The 25719-nt window shown below is 29.7% G+C and overlaps 4 protein-coding genes across 4 annotated transcripts; 2 read left to right on the top strand and 2 right to left on the bottom strand.

Moving 5' to 3' along the window:
* Positions 1–5405: 5405 nt before the first annotated feature.
* Positions 5406–7176, bottom strand: LOC108335061 (uncharacterized protein At4g22758). The gene is made up of 2 exons (XM_017570986.2): positions 6513–7176; positions 5406–5813 (listed from the first exon to the last, which is right to left on the bottom strand). The coding sequence occupies exons 1-2, from the start codon at positions 6742–6744 to the stop codon at positions 5623–5625; spliced, it is 423 nt and encodes a 140-aa protein (XP_017426475.1). The 5' UTR covers positions 6745–7176; the 3' UTR covers positions 5406–5622.
* A 3179-nt stretch (positions 7177–10355) lies between these two features.
* Positions 10356–14221, top strand: LOC108335597 (protein C2-DOMAIN ABA-RELATED 9). Its single transcript, XM_017571626.1, has 3 exons — positions 10356–10478; positions 13703–13798; positions 13916–14221. The coding sequence occupies exons 1-3, from the start codon at positions 10356–10358 to the stop codon at positions 14219–14221; spliced, it is 525 nt and encodes a 174-aa protein (XP_017427115.1).
* Positions 14222–19577: 5356 nt separating this feature from the next.
* On the top strand, positions 19578–22237 carry LOC108335593 (protein C2-DOMAIN ABA-RELATED 9). Its single transcript, XM_017571622.1, has 3 exons — positions 19578–19694; positions 20177–20272; positions 21932–22237. The coding sequence occupies exons 1-3, from the start codon at positions 19581–19583 to the stop codon at positions 22235–22237; spliced, it is 516 nt and encodes a 171-aa protein (XP_017427111.1). The 5' UTR covers positions 19578–19580.
* A 1615-nt stretch (positions 22238–23852) lies between these two features.
* On the bottom strand, positions 23853–25240 carry LOC108335508 (MLP-like protein 328). The gene is made up of 2 exons (XM_017571533.2): positions 25002–25240; positions 23853–24332 (listed from the first exon to the last, which is right to left on the bottom strand). Exons 1-2 carry the CDS (start codon positions 25195–25197, stop codon positions 24079–24081), a joined length of 450 nt encoding a protein of 149 aa, XP_017427022.1. The 5' UTR covers positions 25198–25240; the 3' UTR covers positions 23853–24078.
* Between the last annotated feature and the right edge of the window lie 479 nt (positions 25241–25719).

Genomic DNA, 25719 nt, shown 5'->3' with positions numbered 1-25719 from the left:
TCAAATACACGAGTCAAGAAAAAAACAAAGAAAAAAAAAGTTATAAAGTGAAAATAAAAAAATAAGATAAGAAAATACAAGAACACAACCTTAAAATTGAAGAAGAAAGAGTAATTATATTGAAGATTAATAGAAGAAGATATCTAAAATAAGAATACAGAGAGTTTTACACTTTTGAGACACTTAAAATTCTTACCAATCTATTTGATATTCAAAATACATGAGGCCTTCCTACAAGGTAAAGAAAATCAAACACTCATTTATCTTTGAAACTCTTTTAGATATTTACTTTTGACATATTAAAAAAGTTTCAACCTTATTAGAGAAATAATTTTTTTATAAAATCAAAATTTAAGCATATTAATTTTATAGAACAACAAATATATTTAAGTTTGTCTTTATATATTTTCAAAAATTATTTTATTATTCAAATTATTTTAGTATATTTAAAATTAAATTAAAGTTTAAATGCATGTTTTTGCACATAAGTAATTTCTACCCTTAAAAGTAAATTTATCTGAGTAATTTAATTTTACAAGTATTTTTATTTTTACTTTTATAGTGAGACGATTAGATTTAAATAAATGTAACTTTTAAGATATAAAAATTACAAAATAACTACTCATTTCCTTTTTCAACTATTATTAAGCTTTACCAAACAAAACCTAAAATGTGGAAATCTCGTTGAAGAATAAAAGGATGACGAGTGCAATCAAAAAGTGATAAATGTCACGCAGTTGAAGAGTTCAATATGATATTTGCAAGGCATTTGCACTTTTTCTTCTGGCAAATATGGTTCACCAAAACACCAGGTGAAAGGAATAATGTTTGAACTTCTTTAGCATATTTCCTGAGACATTTGGAATACGCAACTAACAACTATTACTGTGTAACACTAGAGAATACCTGGGAGTCATTAAAACGCTATTAAAAACTTTAAATAAACTTAAAAAACCTTGTTGCAACACTGTCAAAATCCTGAAAAGCATAAATTGAATATATTTAACAAATCCAAATGTTAATATTTACAAAACCAAATACTAAAATTCAATGGTAAACCAATACATAAATTCTTAAAATTATTTTCCTAAAAAATATATTTCATATGGAATCCCAGATAACAATTCCCCTCTCCGAAGCATCTAATCAGCATCTAATCAGCACTTGAAATATCTGCATCTGTTCTCGTAGAACATATATGTTATATAAACATCGGCACACACACAAACAAGTATTTATATCTCAATTGTTAAGACCTTACCATAATCCTATTACATCAAATAACATCAATACACAGTAAGACTATAACAAACGATACATTAACAAACAATACACTCCCTTAAAAAGAATCATGATCAACCCATTAGCTCCACAAAACATGTCCATTAAAAGCAACTAGCGTCAATACCAATCATCTCTATAAATTTATGTCAACTTCCATACTTCACCGTACCATTCCTATTTACCAAAATAGGACAATTCAAGTGGTCTTCCACCACATCTTCGGATCTGTCTCCGTTGCTCCTCAAAGCTTATGAGTAAACACTCCAAATCGCTCCCATATGCACTAAACTCAGCATGAGCCAAGACCTACGGGTGAGACATTTATTCCTTTGTACCCCTTGAAAGAGAAAATGATAGAACTCGAATCTCAGTCTCTTCTACTGACCCTCATGGACAAAGTGACTCATCTCTTCCACCGACTCTTAAAAAACAAAGAGATCCACCTTTCTATCCCTCAAATGTGACTACCTTTCTACCGTGTGGCTGGTTCAACACCATGACTCTCTCAATAAACTAAATAATGATCATGAAAATCACTACCACACAACTCATAACCCATCCTCTTCCACTGCCTCGCACAAACGAAAGAGGACATCTTCCCACTGCGTTGCACAAGCGAAAGAGAACCCTCAAATTCATCAAGTATTACCAAACTTCACCACCAATCACTCTTTGCTCTTATGCAACGAAAAAAGTAACACTCAAGGTATCTCAGGGTTCTAACCTCAATCACTATGACACATTGACTGACACAACTTCAACCTTGCCCACAGCCACTATTCTTGACCACAATCACTAATCACACATAACCACACAAATCGAGGTATTCAAGAGCATCAAGTATATCACACAAATTAGAACGAGTATTAAAAATACCCAACCCCGCATACAACTTCAAAGTATGTATGAATAGTACGATAGCAGTTTAAAAAGATCAAATCCACAACAAGCCAGCGGCATAATCTATTCAAACCAAAGTAATGAAACACCACTTATTACCAACGAGTGCATATAACTTCACCAACAAGTTGGGTTTCATACATTAGAAGACAACACTATCAAATAATAACAAGGTACCCCATGACATTACCACATCAAAACCATTTATAAATCTTATAAGATATGGGGGAAATCCTTAAATTATTATCAACCAAATTCAAGTACTAATGTCACGAACCAGCTATAGGAATCCTGTTGCCGAAGCACACAAAACAGCACATACAACCTCATAGTAGTTTGAAATCAATTAATAAAATGCAGCCAATTATAGTCATGGGAAAAACAGCAGCTAGCTACAACATTTCTGCTGCCTAAAGCACACAACCAGTGTCAGAACTCCCATGTCAAACTGGAGTTATACAAGAAAATATAAAACAGCCACCAGGTCAACACAATAACCTGAAAACCAGCGTCAAAAGCATCTAGAACAAATCCAAGTTATTTCAGCAATGTTTGACAGCCAATCAAGCTAAAACAACTCTATAATGCATGCAGAAAAGTGAGCATTCATTTTGGTGATAATAGTCAACAACCACACGTTCAAAAGAAAACTAGGCCTTTCAAGGTAATGCTAAAGTGGATTTAGAATGGACATTTTCCACGCTGCAATACATACCTAATGTACCTACCTAATCGAACTGGTTTGATGTTGTTCTAAAAGTTTAATGTTGCAGACCAGCCTCTGGAAATTCCCTATATTGAACAAGCATAATGCTAATCTGCATAGTTTTAAGCTCTAAATCCTAAACCCACATATATATATTGCTTACCACATTGGACCGTAGAAAAAATACTAGACTATGTAATTTAAAGCTGCAGACCACTCCTAGACCACTCACCTGTGGGCTTCTTTGGTGCTAAACTTCACAATTTGCATTTGCACAAAACACTCCTAAAACAGCTCCTATACCTCACATTGAAACTCTAACTAGCTCACAATTTCACTCTAAAACTGTGCACCAACTCCCTCACACTTAAGGCTCCAAGATTTAGCCAATTAAATGCTACACCCGAGAGCATTTTACACTGCCTTTAGTAAGTCAAAGCAATAGGACAAACCCTACAACTATTGGGAATTCTGCACCAGTTACTCACCCTTCCTTAACCCAATCTTAAACACCCAATTGCACTAAACCCACCCAGTCCTCCACTGCCACACTAGCTAAGCTATTGTCCTGCACCCAAACTCACCTCAAATCCACCCATTCCAACACCTAAAACATGCATTTTCACGTTCTAAATTGAGACATATATGGACAACTCATATAAGAGAAAATTATACTCCTTCACGTATAATTACAAACCACATAACAAAATAACGAAAATATCAAATATGCAAAGATTAAAAGCAGTGCAAATCCAAATTACAATTTGTTTCCAGAGTACAAACGAAAAGTGGAATCATTCCATTAATCAATCCAAAGCATCAATTCGAAATTCACAAGTTACCCAATATGACAATGGTTCATTATCAAACACGCATTCAATAAATTAATTGAATTACAAACGAGCTAGCTCCCCATACCTTGTCTGAAATCTTCTTGCAATTGAAACCCTTAACCCCGAACTCCTTTGAACGCCTACTGTTCAACCTCTGTGCTCACTCATTCACCTGATTCCACTTCGCTTCTCCTATGCTTCACTGATCCACTTAGCAAAACTCTCCTCCGTATGCTCCCCCTAAGAAAAAATCGAAGGAATCTCCCTTTTTCTCTCAGTCACTCACATTTCTATTTCTTTCTCGCACCTTAATGGCCCTCAATCTCCCTGGCCACACCATGCCCTTAAGCCCTAGGGTTTCCAAGTCTCGAAGAATCAAAGAAAAGGGAAGGAGAAGGACAAGAGTTGACTCTCGAAGGAAGAAGTGAATGAGTTCTCTTCCTCGTGGGTTTCGGCCCAAAAGCAGATGGGTAAAAAAGAGCAAAACGAAGGCAAATCCAAAAATTAAAACACACTTTTGCTCAAGGTTCAAGCCCTAATCCTAAACGCCACACACAATCAGCACACAGCACATACTACCACTAATCCAAACTCAATTCGCTGATTACATAACCATTTCATAGTTATTCAGATCATACTCTACAATTCATATAACAAATAAGACATTAAAAGAATAAAACCACCCACAATTATATACCATAATAACTCCTACTAATATTTCTACTAGACACTTGAGTAAATACTTCTACTAGACACTTTAACTTATTTTATTAATTACTAATATTTCAAAAATTAAATTTATATATATAATTGTATAAATTTCCTGATCTTACACTGTCAAATAAAAAACATTAATTTGACAACTCACTCTAACAATATATAACAATAAGATATTTTACATTAGTGTTTCAAATCAAACGAAATGAAGTTTTAAATAGATTTGTTTTATTGATGCTGTGAGTGCATCACCTCTCTTTTATCAAATATAGTTTGGATCTCATACTCATACAATTCTCCCTTAATAATGCCGACTTTTACAAAATGTGCAACCTTTTTTTTATTGTAATTTTTATAGAATAGTGATATCTATATATCTTTATTTTTATTTATATTTATTTTTTCCTCTTCTTATTACTTCAAATAATATATATTAAATGTTACATGCATCTTTCTAGTGTTCATGAATTATTTTTCACTTTATATACTTTTTAATTCATAGTTTTGTTCTTATATTGATTTTACATTTCTCTTCTGTCGGATTAAGCCATGAATACCCTAAACCAAACGCTCCTAAAAAAGTTAAACGACTATTGAGAGAGAATAACCTTATAATTCTGGTTTTTAATATCTGCTATATGTACTATTTCTAAAATAACAACAACCAATAATAATAGCAATAATAAAATGAATAAATTATTTTATTAATAAAGAAAATAAATGTTCTAAAGAATACTTTAGCCCCTGCACTGCTATGAAACCAAAAACAAAAGCTGGGAGATCTCCTTTGCTATCTTCCAAATTTGTTTCACCAACCCACAGCATATTTGAAAGTAAATTTAAGTCATGAGCTGGCTGGTCAAACACGTGTCTTGCAAAATCCAATAGACGATGTAAAACAATCGTCCATTCAATGCATCCAATTCTCAATTTGTCACAACTTGGAGTGTAATCACAAGCTAAAATCAACCAAAAAATAAAAACAACTTTATTGATGCAATAGTTTTAAAAGTGCATCAGGCTATGGTTACCAATGACAGTAACATATCAAAGGTGAAACATAATATCATATGTCGAAATACAAAAAAAACAAAAATAATAATAATAATAATGACCACGACGATGATGAAAAAAACATTACAAAAATTGTCCCCAACTTGAACTTGAATTTGATTGAATTAATTAATGGGAATAGATCTTAAGGTTGAGGGACCTGTTGAGCCAAGACCTCAAGGTGCCACTTCCCCTCCGTGGAAGTCCGGCAGTCGGCCCTCTTCCGTTATCAACTGCTGTCTCCTTCGCATTCTCCGCCTTCTTGCAAAGCGTGAAATTCCTCGCTCCATGTGATCCAATTGTATCCCACGGACTCAGAGCTATCAACATCAAAACCAGAATAATAAATTATCATGTTTGCTTTCCTATTTCCACCACAATTCAAAACCCAATATCCTAATTAGGACTTCTCTGTTAAAAGATGATAATCCAATCCGAATAATCACCGATATAAAAGAAAATAACGTGTACAACAACTTATCCAAATGATCCAAGAACCAAATCCAGAATCCAACTAAAATTATCAGTTCCCCAAACCAAATATCATGCGAATGATCGAATCAAATTCATTGCCAAGACAAAGAAAAAAATACAACAATGTATCAAAATCTAGCCCAATAATCAAATACAGAATTCATCTTTAATTCTCAATCTACCATTTGAATGTATGCGTTAACAGTAAACTAAGCTTCTGAAAGTGCTGGATGCAGTAAATTTATTTATTTTAAATAAAAAACAAAAATTGATTTAGGTCCTGTAGAGAACATAAAAAAAGAGTCTCTAATTTAACAACATGAAAGTATTGAATTATCTTCTTTCATAACCTAATTCATCAATTCATTGTTAACCTAAACCAATTCATTTTCACATAAAACAAGAATAATCTTCAGAGAAAATTCTGAAAAAAAAAAAAATTCAAAATCCTAATTAATCATGAAAAAGGCGTGATGAAATGACAAGGAATATTGTAAATGAGAACAAGAAACACGTTGTTTGTGAGGAGTTGCGGGGGAAATTACCATCAGGCCCAAGATGAGGGCAATAGAGAGAGAATCCAGCGTTGTCGGTCCCAAGCAGAGGAAGGCGCCCCTCCCGGGCGTAACTCTTGAGCGCGGTCTCAATGACCGCAGCGACGAGCTCCTCCTCGTTGACGACGAAGCGAAGGGGCCCTGCACTCCCCAGCACGTTGATGCTGATGAGGAACCTCCTCACGTTCGGGTTCTGGTTCTTCTTCTGCTTGGACAACAACATCGTGCCCCAAACACAACAAACAAACAAAGAAAGAAAGTAGACGAAAAAGAAGGATCCGAAATTTCGAGATCTGAAAAAGGAAGCTGGTGAGGGTTGTGTTTCTGTTAAAACTGGGAACTTGATTGGATGTGTTGGAATTTAGGGGTCGACGCCGAGGCAGCGGTAGTACCAGCCTTGTTTGCAGGAGGCGAATAGGAAGGAATGGGAGGGAGCGCTCGCCCTTGATGGGGAAAGGGAGCGCATGAAACCGAAGGAGGACGAGGTTTCTACCATTCACAACGAGGGAACGATCTAAAGGGAATTGGAGCGTTTTGGTATTGGCTTTGCGATTAGGGCGTGGAAGAGGATGATGAAGAAAGGGGTATTTATACAAAGGGAAAACAAGGGAGCAGAAGAAGCGTTTGGATTGAACTCAAATTCGCATTTGGGTTTGGTGAGGTCAGGCTTGGGCTGGATCTATTTCAAACCGAAACTGTTGCAATCGTACGGATATTTTTTGAGTAAGCTCGCATCAAACATTTATTTCGTTTTTTTAAATTATTAATCACTCCTTTTCTTTCTTTCAATAATGAAAGATACAGCTACCGTTTTATATAAAATATCTATTATTATAAAGTGTAAATTTAAAATCAACATTTAATGCTGTATTTTTATTTTTTTATTTATTTTTGTGTGAGAAAAACGACGTTGTTTTGAAATTTAACGTGTGGATGGAAAATCAATGAAAAGGAGAGTTGCTTATGAAGTTTGTATAATGGTATATAGTTGGACTTAAAATTATATAAATATGGTTTGAATTTGTACTAGTTATTATTATTATTATATAAATAAGGTTAAAGGAAACATAATTGAAGTTATGGAGGAGAAATTCTTTGACTAGAAAAAAAGAGAAAGAAGAGATATTTGACTTTGTTAGTTGAAAAAGTGTATATAATATGATTTTGCATTTTATTTTATAGTATGAGGATTTATTACCTTAATAAAAATAGTTAATGTGTTTGGATCTTTGTACTATATAGGTTTGTGTGTATTTGAATACTTTTAATTACACTTAAAAAATTATTAAAATTATAATTTAATACTTATTAATTAACTGACTAAATTTAATAATTTAATATTTATAACTTTGTATGAAATAGTTTTATTTAATTAATTAGTCACAAAAATAATAATTTTTTTATAATTATAAAAAAATATAAATAGGTTTTACAAATTTATTATAAATAATCATTTTAATTAAAAAAATTAAATTTTAGACAAAAGTGATATAAGAAATATTAATTTTACAAAATTCATTTAAAGAATAAAATTGATAAATTTAGTATTGTAATTTAAAAATAGTTATTTAAAAGGTAAAAAAAATATATACACCAAAAACGACTCTTCCATAATAGTATAGATAGTTTAACATTTAAATAATTTCCAAATAGTTTGATTTAATTATTTAAATAGAAATTTAAAAAAATTGATAAAAAAAATACCGTGAATTCGGGTCTTCCAAACCTGAAATTCATACTGAGACCGTGATTGTCGCTAGAAAAGCAAAAACATTTAAATCACAGCACTATTTTTTATTGTTAAATAAGAAAAAAATTACAGCACGACTAAAACGTGGTAATATTTTGCATTACATAAATGCTAACCTTTACTAAATTATCATTTGAGTAAATATTTAGAATACATATTTTATTACTCAATTATCATTATTTCATTAGTTTTATTCTAAAGTTACTGGTTTATAAATTTTAATAAAGCGATGCTATATCATAAGAAATAAAAGTAAAATAGCAAAATAAAGTGAAAGTGAGCGTTATTTTGAAAAATTCAATGATAAAATGATGTCATTTTCTTTTTAAGAAAAAGTAAAGGTTACCATTCTGTTAAATTTGTTGAATCAGTAAAATATCTAAAAACTAGGAAATTCGTTAGTAAAACGTGGAAAAAGAAGATTAGACAGTAAAAGTCGCATAATGATAATAATTGAATTATAAAGTGTACTATTTAACATAAAATAAATATATTCTTATTATTATAATTAATAATAAAAATACATAAAATATAATTTTAATTTACTATAGGTATTATTACATAAATTACATCAGGATATGAGCTACTTAATTTTTTAGATGCATATTCAAATACATAACTTTTTAGATTCATATTCAGGGTAAAATCATATCAGAATGTACCCCGAAATGAAGAACAAATTGCATAAATGACAGAAATGGCTAACTTGTATTACAAAGTGATACCCTTCATCCTAAATGTGTCAAGGCAGCATACTAGCACTTGATAAATAGTGTTGGCGGCCTCATCAATAATAATATCATGGAAGTCTATATAGATGATATGGTGGTCAAATAAAGTAATTGTATCTCCTTGAAAATTTGTTCCGTATTAAATCTGTCACATCAACATGTATCCCTCATGATACAATAAATTAGAATAAAGTAATTGTGCTCTATCATAACTGATGCCTATTTTTTTTTATTATATTGGTGAAATATATATATATATATATATATATATATATATATATATATATATATATATAATTTATTAGGATATAAAGGTTTTTTTATAATACTAATATTCTATATTCTTTTATTCTGTTTACTAAATTTAATTACTATTATTATTATTATTATAATAGTAACACTATTATTCATTATTATTTTTATTTAATTAATTATTTGGTTAATTTTTCTAATCATATATATATAATTTATTATTACACTATATATATATATATATAAAAGAAATAAAAATATTTATATTTATAAAAAGTATAATCCTAATATATTGTATATGAAAAATATTGTATATTAAAGTTACAATTTCTAATTCTAAAATATGAAATTTTATAACCAATATAAAAATTGATATTGTAATTAATAAATAATTTTTGTTTTCATTGAAAATATATAACTGAAAAATTAGAGGAACTCGATTAAAAAGTACCTGATATATTACAAAAGTTGAATTGAAAATGTTAACTGAAGTAGGTTTAAAACTTAATTAACTCTGAAGAAAAAAACTAAAATATAAGATGTATATATAAAATGAAAATAGATTATAATAAAATTTAACAAGCTTAATATTTTTTAAGAGATTGCTGCTTTAATGAAAAAGTATAAGAAATCATCTTAATATTAGTTATCTTTAAAATTTTAAAAGTTTAATATCTTTCTTTGTTTATATATAATCTAAAAAAAATATTAAAAGCAAAAGCTATATTTATATTCTAAATCTAGTTATTTTATGAGAACAAAAAAAGAAAGTGTAGCTTAGCATGGGCATGCACCCATGGTTGTAGGGTGGCGAGAGGCTAGTATTGAAGCACGAGGGTGGATCGCACGTTTAATTACATATCAAAATAAAACTCATATTTATTTACCTTTAGCTTTTCCTTTTATTCATTTGTTTTCAAATGACGTTAAAAGCAATTCTACCTATCAAAAACCGTTGTACGTAACCACCATTGAAATGTTTCGTTTAGCTTTCCAAATTTGTGAGGGGTTGAATTGGGTTATTATATCAAACACTTTCTTTTGTTTAAATTGAGCAAACGTGTGTAGACATTAGGAGTTGCGTGTTATTGTCGTGTTTCAATGGACAATAGTATTCTGGGACTTCTCAAACTTCGAATTATAAGAGGTTATGATCTTGCAATTCGCGATGCCATTAAAGGACGTGCCAGTGACCCTTATGTCGTCGTCAGCATGGGCGATCAGGTTCCAACTTGCAATTTCTACACTAATCTTTCTTCTGTTAAAGTTCCATTATTTATTAACTTAATTGAGAATAGATATGAGTAAATATTTTAATTTTTATATTTGGTATTAGATGATGATACGCATATATAAAATTTAAGGTCTCCATACTTCATTGTATATCCATTTCAATCATCTGTTTGTTTCCATTTCAATCTCACCGTGTTCACAAAAAGGTATGGCAATAATGATTTTGCTGTTTTTCTATTATATGTTGATTACATGCTAATTATGGGTCATGACAAGAAGAAGATTGCTAATATGAAGAAAACATTAAGGATGTTGTTAGCTATGAAAGACTTCAGAGCTGCAAACCAAATCCTTAAAAAATTATAAGAGATCATTCCAAGAGGTTATTGTAATTGTCACAAGAAAAACACATTGAAAAAAATACTCAAAAGATTCAATATGGACACAACAATGCCAATATTGAATGTTTGACTTGCTAGACACATGAAGTTGAGTAAAGAACATTGTGCAACAAGTGAAGAAGATAAGCTAGAGATCAGCAAGGTGCCTTATTCATCTGCGATAAAAAAAAAAGCATTATATATGTATGCCATGATTTGTAATAGACCAAATAGTGCTTATTTAGTTGGAGTTGTGGGTCAATTCTTATCAAATCATGGTAAGGAACACTGAAATGTTGTAAAATGGATAGAAGGTATTTAAAGGGAACTATCAAAAGGTGCTTGAGTTTTGGCAATGGAAAACCCATTTTGAAAGTGTTAAATACAGTGAAAACTATGTATGAGATTAATCTACCTTGCGTTCAATATAAACATAGGGTCCTCTATTTATAATAGAAGAAATATGGACTAAGTTCAAAATACAAATAAAAAATAATAACAAACTAACTAAAGATAAAAAATAAATATAAAATAAAGATTATATATCTAACACTCTCCCTCAAGCTAGTGCATACAAATTGTATGTACCAAGCTTGTTACTAATATAATCCATAAAGACTTAGTAAAAATATTTGTTTCTGCACTTATGTGACACCAAATTGTTAACGATTTGCGAAGACTGCATAAAAGACGAAATATCAACCCAAAAGACTCCCCTTTAGCAACAAATCTGAGAGGTTGCTCCTTGTAAATCTCTTCTTACAAATCGTCATTAAGGAATGCATTGTTGACATTCAGTGGATAAAAAGGTCATTGTTGAATAGTCACCACAACTATAAATAAACTAACAAAAGTCATCTTTGCCACGGGAGAAAAAACATATATAGACAGATCAAATGCAATGGTGATAGAAGAGAAGTCAGAAGGAATAACAATGAAAGAAGTCATTGATGAATAGGAGAGAGAAACCTTAAAAATCCAAGATTCTCCAATCAAGGCACTTGAAAAAGGAAAAAGAACGACCTCGATGCTCTGAATAGTTTCCTAATAGGAGACGGGACGTGCGGCCATGCACGATGAACCTAAAAGAGGAAAAAAAGTGACCTCTACGCTTTAAATTGTTGCCTAAGAGGAGACGAGACGTGTCACGTGCACGACGAAAAAGGGATCAAATCCACAACTTCAAAAGGCGTTGAAAGCGCGTAGGAGCTCTGATGAAAGCATCGTTGACAACACAATGGTCACCTGGCCGAGATGATCAAAATCGTGTGATCGTCGATCAAAACTAGAACTCCGTTAGTGGTAGCAGTAGACTATAGTGGTAGACGATGGTAGTAGACAATGATGATAGACGCCCACGCCGCCAACAGCAGTTGATGGCACCGTCACCGATAGCGACTGGTGTAGTGGTTGAGGCAACATAAATTTTTCCTCAAAAGAACCTGGCTAGATATGTTAAATATAGTGAAAACTATTTATGAGATTAATCTCCCTTGTGTTGAATATACACATAGGGTCCTCTATTTATATTAAAAGAAATATAGACTAAGCCCAAAATGTAAAAAAGAAATAATAACAAACTAATTAAATATAAATAATAAAGATAATATATCTAACTGAAAGCGTACACTGATGCTTTACATGATAGGTGATGTAAATAAAAAAAATCCAATCAAAAAATTCACATCTGGATATGTAACTATTTTTGAAGGGGGAGTTGTGTTGTGTCAGTCAAAGCTTCAAAACTATATCACCTTATCAACCATTGAAGTCAAGTACATTGCAGGATGTGAAACATGTAAGGAGACTTTATGGATGAAGAATTTTTTGTGTGAATTAGGTCACAATTAAGAAATCTTTGTGGTGTATTGTGACAATCAAAGTGCAATTCAGTTAGCTAAAAATTCCACTTATCATTCCCGTAAAATCATATTGATGTTCGTTATCATTGGATGGGGAAAGCTTTGAATGATGACTTATTATTGTTCAAGAAAGTTCACACAAATGATAATTGGTTTGACATTTTAACTAGAGTCAAGGAAGTAGGACTTTGATACCCTGAATTAAGTAAGGAAGGGGGAGAATTTTGGAATTTACGTCCCTCCTTAAGGGATGCAATTCTTATATAATAAAATGGTTTATTCCATGGTCTTAGAACTATTTCTTTGACTTTTGAAGATATGTACAATCATCTTTGGAAAAGTGAAGAACGTTTAATATCCATTATCATTCTTGATTTAGAAACCTCAATCATTCACTATAAAGGGGTCTTGAGAGAGTTAGAGACACCAAAGAGTAATTAAGTAATCCAACTAGTAAGTTGAAGAGTAGTAGTGAGTTGAGTATCATTTGAGAGAGAAAAGAGAACTTTTATCATTTCTTAGTTATAAATCATCCAAAAAAATGAATTTGTTTTATACTTTTAATAAAAAAGATTCGTTTATAATCATACTTTGATCTTACTGCTTAGTCTCATGAATTTTTCACGTAAAAAATATGGAGTTATTCTTTTCTCTTATCCTCTTTTTCTCGTAGGTCTATTTTAAGTTATACAAAGAAAATTTCTCTAACCTTTTCGGGAAATGATATAATAGCATTTGTATTAAACTCTTTGACGTTCTATTTCAGTTCAATTATTTACACATAAAAAGAAAGAAATTGGTATTTGTATTTTAAATTATTTTTTAAAATTTGGGACACAAAAGTTATCTTTTGGGAAGATCATTTGGGATTGAAAAGCTGCTTGTTTTAAATACCAAACACATGTTTTCAATGCAACAGTTTTGGATCATTAGATAATTCTGGTGTCTGAACATTATTCTGATATTTATGCAGAAGCTGAAGACTTCCGTTAAAAAAAACAACTGCAATCCTGAGTGGAATCAAGAAAGGACTCTTTCTATAAAGGACGTTACAACCCCGATACGTTTGGTAAGGTCTCATGCAAATCATAACACCAAAAGAAAAATTCATATAATATCACAAAAAGTTAATGGCATTACATTCTATGTTGATATATGCTTTCATGGGAAAGTTTTTGTTTTGCAGTCAGTTTATGACAAAGACACATTCTCAGGGGATGACAAAATGGGAGATGCAGACATAGACTTAATACCATATGTTCAGTCTGTGAGAATGGGATGGACTGACCTTCCAAATGGTACTGTAGTGAGGATCATTCAACCAGATGAAACTAATTGCCTTGCCAAAGAAAGCAACTGCGTTTGGCAAAATGAAAACATCATCCAAGAAATGGTTTTGAAATTGAGAAATGTTGAGAGTGGGGAAATAGTTGTCCAAATAGAGTGGGTTGATGTTATTGGTTGCAAGGGCTTATCACATCTCGATCTTTAAATAATTCTACAACTAAATAACTATTGTCTTATTTCTAAAATATATTATGAAAATATATATATCACATCGAGTAAGAGAAAAACTCAAATTCTTTCAGATTATTTTGTTAGAACTGCAGTTCTTCAACAAGTACCTTGCTTTTTGTTTGAAAAACCCTAATTGTTTGAAAATAAACCAAATATCCCTAAATGGGTGCAAACGAATATATGCATAAAACTGGAAACTAAAATGAATGTAGTGTAAGAAAATAAAAATGTAAGCAACATACAAAGCAAATCAAACAAATCATTATATCAGAAATTCAAACTACAGTGAAAGAAAGATAAAAGAAAAACATATTTAATCTCTTAATTGAAAAACTGTAGAATTAAAACTGAATTAACAGTAAAAGAATGAAATTGTATTGAATTCAAAAGTATGGGTATTGAAAGAATTATTTCAGTGTCGGTCTCACGATCACCTTATACTCACAAGACCTCTCTCTCATAATACTCACACTGTATAGTAGTAATGCTCCTTCCTTAATGGCTACTTTAGCTCACTGAATCAAGAACACTCTACGTTGAAGAGTTGAATCCCACACACTTATCTCTCGAACCCTAATCTATCTCTACTCTAGGAAGAAGAAAATTTTCAAAATAGGAGAGGAAGGAGAAGATGAAGATGATTTTGCTGTTTGATTATTGTCTTCTCAAAGAAGGAAAGAAAACCACCTTTTAAAAAGAATCTAAACCCTAATTTTACAAAAGAAACAAAATTTGCAAGAGGACCTCTAACGGTGCGTATCAGCCTCTTTAATTGGTTATGCCCAACTGACAGGGTGCTTTCCCCCAAATGGGTGTTTTATAGCTCGGTGATACATTGTCTTTAATCCTGAGTCGTTTCTTAGTCAATAAGAAATTATTTTTCAATAATTAATTTTTATTAAATTTTAATCAAAAAGTTAGTAAAACACAATAAAAATAATAAAATTTAAAAATAAAAATCTATCTTAATAAAATTAATATTTAAGATGGTTTAAGTGTGAATTTAATGAAATGACAAATAATAGATTTTAAATCAATTATAGTAAATAAGATAATTTCACTGTTTTTCAAAAATAGATTCATCATCGAAGTATATCCTCAGTTTAAAACAAGACTTTTCTAAATTATTCATAATAAATTCAACCAAAATATATTCTCAATTAAATCTTATTATGTTTAATCATATGTATTTTTTTTATCGCCTAATCAAGTTAAAAGTTAATTAATCAAAGTACATTCTTAACTAATTATTGTTAAAGTTTTTACCACTAATCAAAGTACATTCTAAATTGGTAGCGAAAACTCATTCAATCATATGATTAAGAGATAAAAGACATAGAAGAAAGATAACACAAATAATAAAAAGAACAAAGACATTAATTTAACCTAACCTCATAATTTATAATGAAATTAACAACTCTAGAAGCTTGGACATCTATGGATGAGTGAAATACACGATGAATGAAAATAAAATTAAGAGAAAGAGAGATGTGATGGATGACTGCTCCTCCAAACCAGAGTTGTTAATGTCTCTTCTACTTTTTGTTGGTCTCTTCGTATAAAACTTGATTGGACTTGGATTTTGACTATTGTGTTGAAGAAATCTCTTCTTTGATAATGTAATATCTCCTAAATATTTTAAAATATTTAATCAATTTTAAAATTATTTGGCAAATATTTCTGATGATATTTTCATATATAATTAAATTAATTATTTTGTAAAATATATAATAAATTATCAATAACTGAATTTTCCCCAAAATCCTAGTTTAACCCTTTTTATTTTTTCCAAAATTATAAAGAAACCCAAAAGATATTGATATTGTCATTTTAGGCCCTTTTGTTTAACTAGCTTGAACTGTTTGACCTAGGGTTGATTGTTTGACCCAAGGAGACACTGCACAATGAGGGACTTCCATGTGTTAGTTCCCTCTTCAACCCAAAATTAGGGTTTTGCTGTATTGGAGGTTGATATTCGAAGACTCGTGGTGGCTGCTTCGATTTAGGATTTTCTAGTTATCGTTTTCATTTTGCAAGTTTGGTTGCAAGAAGGAGAAGAAAAATCTCACAGTGGTGAACGTTGGTCTAGGGTGGATATGCGAATTGGTGAGAGGATGATGGTGATTGAAGATAATGGAGTCGAAGCTCACACAAACTCGCGATTTAACGCTTTTTGATTCGTGATTCACGTTCTGTGGTTGTTTTGATTTACATGTGGCTTTCACGCTCTCTAGTATGCGTGGTGGTACAAGATTATGGGTAGTGGTCTCAAGTGTAAGTGGGTTTTGGGGTTGTCGTAGAGGTTGATTGTGGTGGCTCATTGTGGCACGATGAAGGTGATGATGCGAGGGTTTTTAGTTGTTTGGGGTTTTTGTGTCGTAGATGGCCTTCGATTTAGGTGACTAATGAAGGATGTGGCGGTTGCTGATGGAGGAGACAAGGCTAGTGATTCACGATGGTTGATATGAAGGAGGCACAAGATTCGTTGATGGAGGTGCGTTGGTTGGTTCGTGAGTTTGAAAGAGTTTATGGTGGTAGGTTCTGATGATTGATGACTTTCGCGATGGTTTGATGAAGATGTTGATTGATCGCTAGCGTTGTTCCGATGCGGTAACTAGGGTTTCTGAAGGAGGAAGGTTTAGATAAAGAATATAATGACATGGCACCCTACCATTGGTTTGGCTTTGTGTGTTTAGGAAGTATGTTGCTAAAAGTTATTTCCAATGTAAAGGTATTGATTACATAAAAACATACGCTCCTATTGCCAGGTTAGGAGCTATTAGAATTTTATTATCATTTATAGCATTTAACAAAATTAAATTATTTGAAATGGATGTAAAGAGTTCATTCATAAATGGTGAAATCAAAGAAGAAGTATATGTGGAAAAACCTCCTAGTTTTGCTTGCTCTACAAATAAACACGTTTGTAAACTAAATAAAGCGTTGTATGGTTCGAAATAAGCTCTTAGAGCTTATGAACGCTTAAGTTCTTTTTTGACCCTAAACGGTTTTTCAATAGGGAAGGTAGATATTACATTGATTCGCAAATACATCAACTATGATTTCATTATAGTTCAAATTTATGTTGATGATATAATATTCAATGTTACTAATGAATCCCTCTACCAAGATTTTTCTAAGATGATGTAGGAATGATAACAACCTTCGTTGCTAGGTTAGGCCAAAAATAGAAGAGAAGCTATGGTGATGGTGAAAAAGGTGAGATGGTGCGGAATTTGGATGGTTATGGAGGAGAAGGCTTGCGACCTTGGTGTTTGGAAGGTGATGGGGTGGTGTTTGATGGTGCTCTTAGAGAGATTAGGCCAACTCTAGAGAAAGGTAGCTAGAGGAGACCACATGAGATGCTCCAGCCTTTGATGATCTAAGATGAGTAATATGAAACAAAAATGACATCATAACTTTAATGAAATTCAAAGGTCAATTTACATGGGGGAGACACCTCTGTTTATGGGCTTAAGGTGTCTCGAAATTGTAAAAGCAAAACCCTAAAAACACTACCTCGACCTAACTTGGAAACAATGACAAAAATCATCTCCAATAAGAAGAGAACATGTAGCCACTACCTATGAAGAATTTTCATTCCTAGAGTGACATATGACCATTAACTATGTGAATAGGGATATTATCGAAATAAATTATTGATTGAGTCAAGAGTGGCTTGGAAAAGTATACTTGGTTGAATCAAAAGTGGCTTGTTGAAAGAGTACTAAAAGGGTTACCTAAGAATGACTTTAACCCTAAATAATACTAAAGAGGTTGTTAGAAATGACTACGAGACAAAATAATACTCAAATTGTACTTCACATCATTAATGTTTAGTGAAACTTAATCAATTTATTGAAACTAGACATAGTTTGTATGACTACTAACTTGTATAAAAATATTATGTATATAATTTCTTTATCTATTTGTCTACTTTTGATGTAATTTTTATTCATACTAACATGACTAACATAGAAGGAGAGTAATTTAAAAATAAGTAAAATTAAAACATTTTAACAACCAATTAAGAATTAAATGTTGGGTCTATATTTCTTCATTAGTTTCAATTGATTACTTAATTTGTAAAAACGTAGTCTAAACACTACCAATAAAATGATATTTACAACAAGTGTAGAAAATTTTTAAAATTACAATTCAACTCTGGTTTCTTGTATGTGTTTTTTTTCTTCACAATTATGTTTCAATTATTGTTTTACTAACAGTATAATTGATTCAAACTTCTTGTATCATTACTTTCACTATAAGAAGTAAATTTGAGATTCATATTTTAGGTTGAGTTTGATTATGCTTCTTAAACATTCTTAAGCTTCCATATCTTATTTTATTTTTCTAATTTTGTATGTCTATTATTTCACTTAGAAAGTTTAAACCTTGAATGTCACACAAATCGATGTGAATCTTCTTGTAATAGATAATCAAATCTTATTTAATATTTGTGTTCGGTAAACCAAGACATCCTTTGAATACAAAATTGAGTACTTCTCAGTTTACCAAAATCATTAAAAAATGTACACATACAACATCAATATAAATAAATAACATGATAAAAAAATTATACCTTTTACTATTACTGTAATTTATATTGAGAAGCTACAAGATTATTATTTTATTCTATATTAGTTATATTTAAGAAAATAAAGTATAGTTTGTATGATATCAAATTAAAGTGAAAAGAATAGAGTAAATAATTTATGTATTTAATAAAAGGTTAGTTAGATATGCATGGGTTAAAAACTGAAAGTAGCTTCCATTTTTATTATTAAAACTAATTTACTTTATTTGATAACTAGTTAAAATATATCTTATGTACATGTGTGTTATTTTTATAATAAAAAATAATAAAATTATGATTATAAAAATAAATATAAATACTTTTATAATTTAACTTATAGTTTTTGTTTATTTTGTAAACAATTTTTATTTATTTAATAGATGATTTTTATTTATTTATTTTTTAGGAAAACAGTTAAATTTAAGAAACTGATTAAATTTAAAAAATCAGATAAATTTAAATGAAACGATAACTTTATATATATATATATATATATATATATATATATATATATATATATATATATATATATATATATATATATATATATATATATATATATGTGTGTGTGTGTGTGTGTGTGTGTGTGTATATATGCTGTTCGATTGAGCCTGTTTGTAGGGTCTTGAAACAGGAGGAACCACACATTTCGAATGTAAGCGAAAACTGTTAAAAATAAAAATGAAACCTTGGTAAAAAAATCTTGTGTTTAGACATCAAAGTGTTTGTTTTTGAGGGAAGAAGAAGGTGTGTTTCAATGGACAATAGTGTGTTAGGTATTCTCAAACTTCGAATCATAAAAGGCATTAATCTTGCAATTCGTGATTCTCATGCCAGTGATCCTTATGTCGTCGTCACAATGGCTGATCAGGTTTACATCTTTTCCAACCCTATCTTTTCTTTTGCTTTCAAACCTTCATTTCATCAATAATCATTCTTCTGTCTTCATCTTCTTAACCATGTTTGGTTGTATGTCTGTGTAAGGATACAGAAAGCAAAAAATGTGAGAAAGTATAGGAAGAAACACTCCCAGCAACCTCTCTCAATATAAAATTTTACATATTTTGATCAAAATTTGCAGATAAAACACTTTTTGGACCGTTAAGAATATATTTGAACAGTGTTTTTTTTTTTCTAGTAAAACTAATTTTCCATAAAGTAAAATTAGTTTATATACAAATTAAAATTAAAAAGTTGTATATGAAAGTTCTTAGTAATTAATTTATGGATAAGTTAATACTAATTTATAAATATAGTTTGAGGTTTTTCTTCTTATTTTTTGTTTAAAAGTATTTATAGAAAAGTTTATCACCTCTTTTATAAGTCTAAACATTTATCTCATAACTCATGCAGAAGCTGAAGACGCGTGTTATAAAAAGCAACTGCAATCCTACGTGGGATGAAGAAATGACCCTTTACGTAAAGGATGTTAATACCCCATTACATCTGGTAAGTTCTCATGCAATCTACATTAACAGAAAAAAAAAATATCTTATCTTAATAAAAAGAAAATCTTATCGTAATAAAATTAAAATTAAAATTAACTTATAATAATATCGATAAAATATCTTAAAATATTAAACATAAATTTATAACTCACGCAAATACGTAATCCAAATTGAAATATAAATTTGGATCTTATACAAATACCTGACCCAATTTCATTACCAATGATTAATTTTATACAAAGTACTATAGCCAAGTCACATTATGTTTTTCTTTTCACAAATATATGAATTTCTTTATCATGTTATATCTACTAAAAATCTTACATCGATTAAAAATAAGGTTAATGTAGAGTATATAAGTGAGTGTAAATTTTATTTTACAAATCGGTTTTATAGGATTAAGTTAAATTTAAAATCTACTTCTTAACATAGTATCAAAGTCATGATTAGAATCTATTCTAATAATATTTATTATTTGTTGGACATGCTGTTCCATCTGCTATACAAACTTCACCTTACAACCTATTAAAAGAGCTGTGTTGGTCACAAAGAAAGTCTCCATCACACCCAAGATTACCACCAGATAAAAGAGAAGTTGTGCACATAAGTTATCCGAGAAAAAAAAAAGTGAGGAAAAAGATTGTATGCAACATTTAAAAAAATCATTTACATCATACCACTTGGTATCAAATGTAAAAAAATCCATTTACGTCAGACGTTATAAAATTCGACGTATGTTAGACTTTATAAGACCCGACAATCATAAGGGATTTGAGATACAAATATTACTCTTATTTACAAAAAATTCATCATGGTTTTTTAATATTTAATTCTTTATACTAGACTGTAAATTATATGACATAAAAACCGTATTTTTCATTAGGATTTAATTAATCTACATAGAAAACTACTTCCCCTTGTTATATAACTTGTAAGATTTTGAGTATATGTATATTTCAAAATTTACGCTTCTTTCTCTAACTATTTTTATTTTTGTTTTCATTAATTGAGTAGAACCATCTATTATCTATAAGTTGTTTTATAACGACCGTATAATTGGTTTTGTTGATTATTACGTTTATCAATTATGACGTTCATTTTTTTATACTAAGTGAACATGTTCATGATGTTTTTAGTTTAATTCATTTTACAGTGTTTAACCCATTATTCCAAAGAATCGGCGAATCCAATATTGTAATTAATTGTATAAGAATATTTTGTTTTCCAAAAGCTTAGAATAATTACTATGCAAACCACTATACCAGCAAGTAATTTATTTCAGCATGGAATAATTACCTTGTTCTTTAAATCAAAACTCGTACGAAATTGATTACAAAAGATAGCATTTGATCAATTATATTTTTCACCAACCTTCTTTTAACCAAATAAGATTTTTCGTTTTCTTTAAATACTACTTGTTTATCTTTAATATTTGAAAACTTTATAAGTTTTAAGTTTTTATGTTTTCTAAATCTAAAATAAAAAATTAAATTAACAAATATGTTTTTCATTATTTTTACATTTATGTCACAAATTACCCATACCTATGACATAAGTGAATGTAACCTTTGTATTATTTGCCATGACACTTGATTTTCTCTTCTTCTTTTAAGTACTCATAGATTTGTATGAATATTTTGCATTTTGTTTTTCTACGTAGACAGTTTATGACAAAGACACTTTCACTGTGGATGACAAAATGGGTGAGGCAGAAATAGACTTCATACCTTTTCTTAAGTGTAAGAAGATGGAATTGAAAAACCTCCCAAATGGTTGCGCAGTGAAGAGGATCCAACCAAATAGAAGTAATTACCTTGCTGAAGAGAGCAGTTGTGTTTGGAATGATGGTGATATTGTCCAAAAAATGATTTTGAGATTGAAAAATGTTGAGAGGGGTGAAGTGGTTGTGCAAATTCAGTGGGTTGATGTTGTTGGTTTCAAGGGCTTATCACATATAAAACTTTGACCATGTTTTCGTATATCAAACTTTGAAACCTAAGCTGACAACTCCATACATTAATAGGGTATTAATTTAATCTATTTTTATGTACTTGTACCAAAAGAGATTGCATATATTTTAAGATTAAATAAATTAATAGAAGTATTTGTTTTTCCTCTTCTTTCGTTTTGGACTTCGGTACGGCTACCTTGTCATCTTATTAAATCCTATTAGGATGGGAAAAAAATATGTAAATATGGTTAAATCCTATTAGGATGGCAAAAAAATATCTAAATATGAGTATCTGCGGATAAAATCTGCTACGGATAGTTATTATATGTGGATATTTATTATTGGTAAGTAACATATAGCGGGTATTTTAATATTCGTTTCTAAACGGGTTGGGTACGAGTAGTGTACTACCCGACTCGCGGGTATCAGTTACCCGCAAAAAATAATAAAAAAAATTAATTTATATATTTTTTAATTAAATTTAATTAAAAATTAAATTAAATTATATTTTATTAGGTTAAATTTGATTAAAATTAAATTTTAATTTATATTTAATTTAATTTATATAATATTATATATATTTTTTGTAATTTTATTTATATTTTATCTTAAAAACGTATAAAATATTTTTTTTGATACCTGCAAATTTTAAAATATCCGCAAGTATTTTTTAAACGGGTATCCGCGTAGGTAGCGGATCGAGTAGTGGATACAATTTTATTCGATAAGTCGGATTGCGGATAGACACTATCCATGTTCGATCCGTTATTATCACTAAACGTTACACAAAAAAGTAATATTAAGAACATAATCACATATATAAAATTTATATATATATATATATATATATATATATATAAACTTTATATATATATAATTATGTTCTTAATATTACACCTATGTTTTATAATAAAATAATAATATTAAATTAACTATGTTAGACAAGGATAAATAACACATGTATACGCTTCACTTTAATTTATATTTTTATTTTATCAAAATTTAAGAGTAATATAGTTATTTTTTAAATTAAAAAAATCAAATTATCATTTGAGAAAGAGCATTTAGTGCTTTTTCTCTGTCATTTTCTCATGTCAGTATTTTATTCTATGATAATGTGTTATCTAACTCATTTTTGAATATCGTCCATGTCTTGTATGTTAATCTTTGGGGTAATTTTTAGTACCCTACAAAGTTGGTCCATTTAGCGTGCATAAGAAAAAGTTGCTATAAATGAAAAGGTTATTAGAAAAGAGATTTACCTAAATCATATACACTTTTAAGAAGGCATGATAAGGTGGGTCAATCTCGACAAGGTTGGCTTTTCCAATCTGCTCCATCTCAGGTCCATTAATATATATTTTTAAATTAAAATTAATAAAAGAATAATTTAATTATTTAAAACAGGTAAATATATAATATTATTGTAATTTAAATTATTAACACTTATAAAATAAATTTTAATTATTAATTATAATAGAATAATTTAATTTGTAAATATATAATAATTTTAATTTATTAAATTAGAGATTATTTTCCAATATTACGTCGTTTTATATTTACATAAAGTAAATATAAGAAAAACCTAACATTCATCCTCTTAGGCTTTTCCATTATCAACACCATACAATATCCAAAGCTCCATTTATTCATACATCAACATTACACACTTTTGATACATTATTATAAGATAAATGGCTTAAAGAAACTAACTTTTTAAGCCTAGATAAAACCACATGTTTTTTTGTAAATAAGAGCTTGACACATTCCATGGAAGGATAAAATAAATATGCTGAAAATAGCATATTGCTACTAACTTTAAAATCAACATTCCAGAATTAGAAAGTAAATCGACATTAACCTTTGACTAAATTAGCATCAATGTCTTTGACGATATTAATGATAAATTGCTGGTATTTGTTTGGTGGAGGGATGTGTTCATTGAACTTCTCATATTCTATTCTCAGTTTCAATATTCCTTTCTCAACCTTCACAATGGCCTTGTAGCTTTTGTATAACTCCAAGGCATTTCCTCCAACAGCAACATAAGTTATTTTCTTGTTCACTTCATCAATTATAACCCTTTCCTTGAATATTTCCTCTTTCCCCTCTGACAAAACAATCAACAAAAAAAATTGTAATTTGAGATCTTATACAATCTTATTATATATTTGACTATTAAAAAACAATATTTTTTTATGTTATATGGTCATAATTTAACAAATTATATGATCTTGTATCAACTTTATATTATTCAATGTTTTTAATTTTTTTTACGGGTTAATTTTATATAGGAGCTCACCATTTCTTTTTCTTATGTCTATTTATCATTTTTTTTACCGTCCTTCGATAAGAAATAACCTTAACTACAATTTTCAAATTAAAAAGTCTGCAATTGTTTGATAATATGAACATACATACTTTCAGTAAATTTTAATTAAATTAAAGTGGTATAAGTATTCATTTATAAGTTATTACTTAAACAAATCTTATCTTTTAGCTCTTACACTTGAAATTAATAATTTGTTATCCCTTATATGTATACACTACTTTTAATCTCTTGTCTCTAATATTTTAAACAATTAGGATTCAAAAATAATATCCATAAACTAAAATGGAATAAATAATATTTGTTGAAAAGTATGATTTTAAATATTGAAACCGAAAGAATAAAGTTATAAATTGTAGAAACTAAATGAGTAATTGAATCAGTTAAAAATAAATATAACTATTTAACTAGTCTAGTAATAATAATAATAATAATAATAAATAATAATACCTATATTATACTTCCAAAGCTTGACAGAGCCTGGAGTGTTCCATTCTCCTTCGTGGATCTCAACAGCATGCAGCTTTTCAGTGTGTACGTTGCTTGGAATTTGCTGATTTTGGCTTTTCAGAAACATGAAGAACTTCTCAGCACTCGATTTCAGTTCTACCCTTTCTTCAAGGACACACATTTCAGCCTTACCCATACCTTTCAGATCGATCACCTTAACTTCACTACTACTTTCTATCTCTTCTTATCTTCCCTCTCTCTATATATAGACACACAAAACTTCAATCTTATTATTCCATTTATTAATTATTTTCTATCTGCAGATAATAATCTCTTCTACTATCACACCAATACAACTTGAAAAAACATGTCACCACTTTCCAACCAGAATAAAGTCACATCAAATTTTAAATTCTCAATATATATTCTTATTCATCTCATGCTTTCTTTCCTCTTCTCTTTTTTTCTTTTTTAATTTAACGGGTTAATGAATTATCTACTGAAACTATTAAATAAGAAAATTTAAAATAGAAATATTACAACAGTGAGATAAAAGAACTATTTAACCAAAAACATTGTTATCATAAAAAGTAATTTTATGACAATTATTTGAAGAGACACGTGTGTGATAGTAGGAGACTATTAATATTTTAAGGATATGAAGATGAGAATAAAAATATTTACTTTTTTAAGAAAAAAATATTTCTAAAAGATCTTT

This window comes from Vigna angularis, chromosome 10 (genome assembly GCF_016808095.1).
Source record: "Vigna angularis cultivar LongXiaoDou No.4 chromosome 10, ASM1680809v1, whole genome shotgun sequence".
In the NCBI taxonomy this organism is placed as follows: Eukaryota; Viridiplantae; Streptophyta; class Magnoliopsida; order Fabales; family Fabaceae; genus Vigna; species Vigna angularis.
This window is presented reverse-complemented; position numbering and strand designations above follow the sequence as displayed.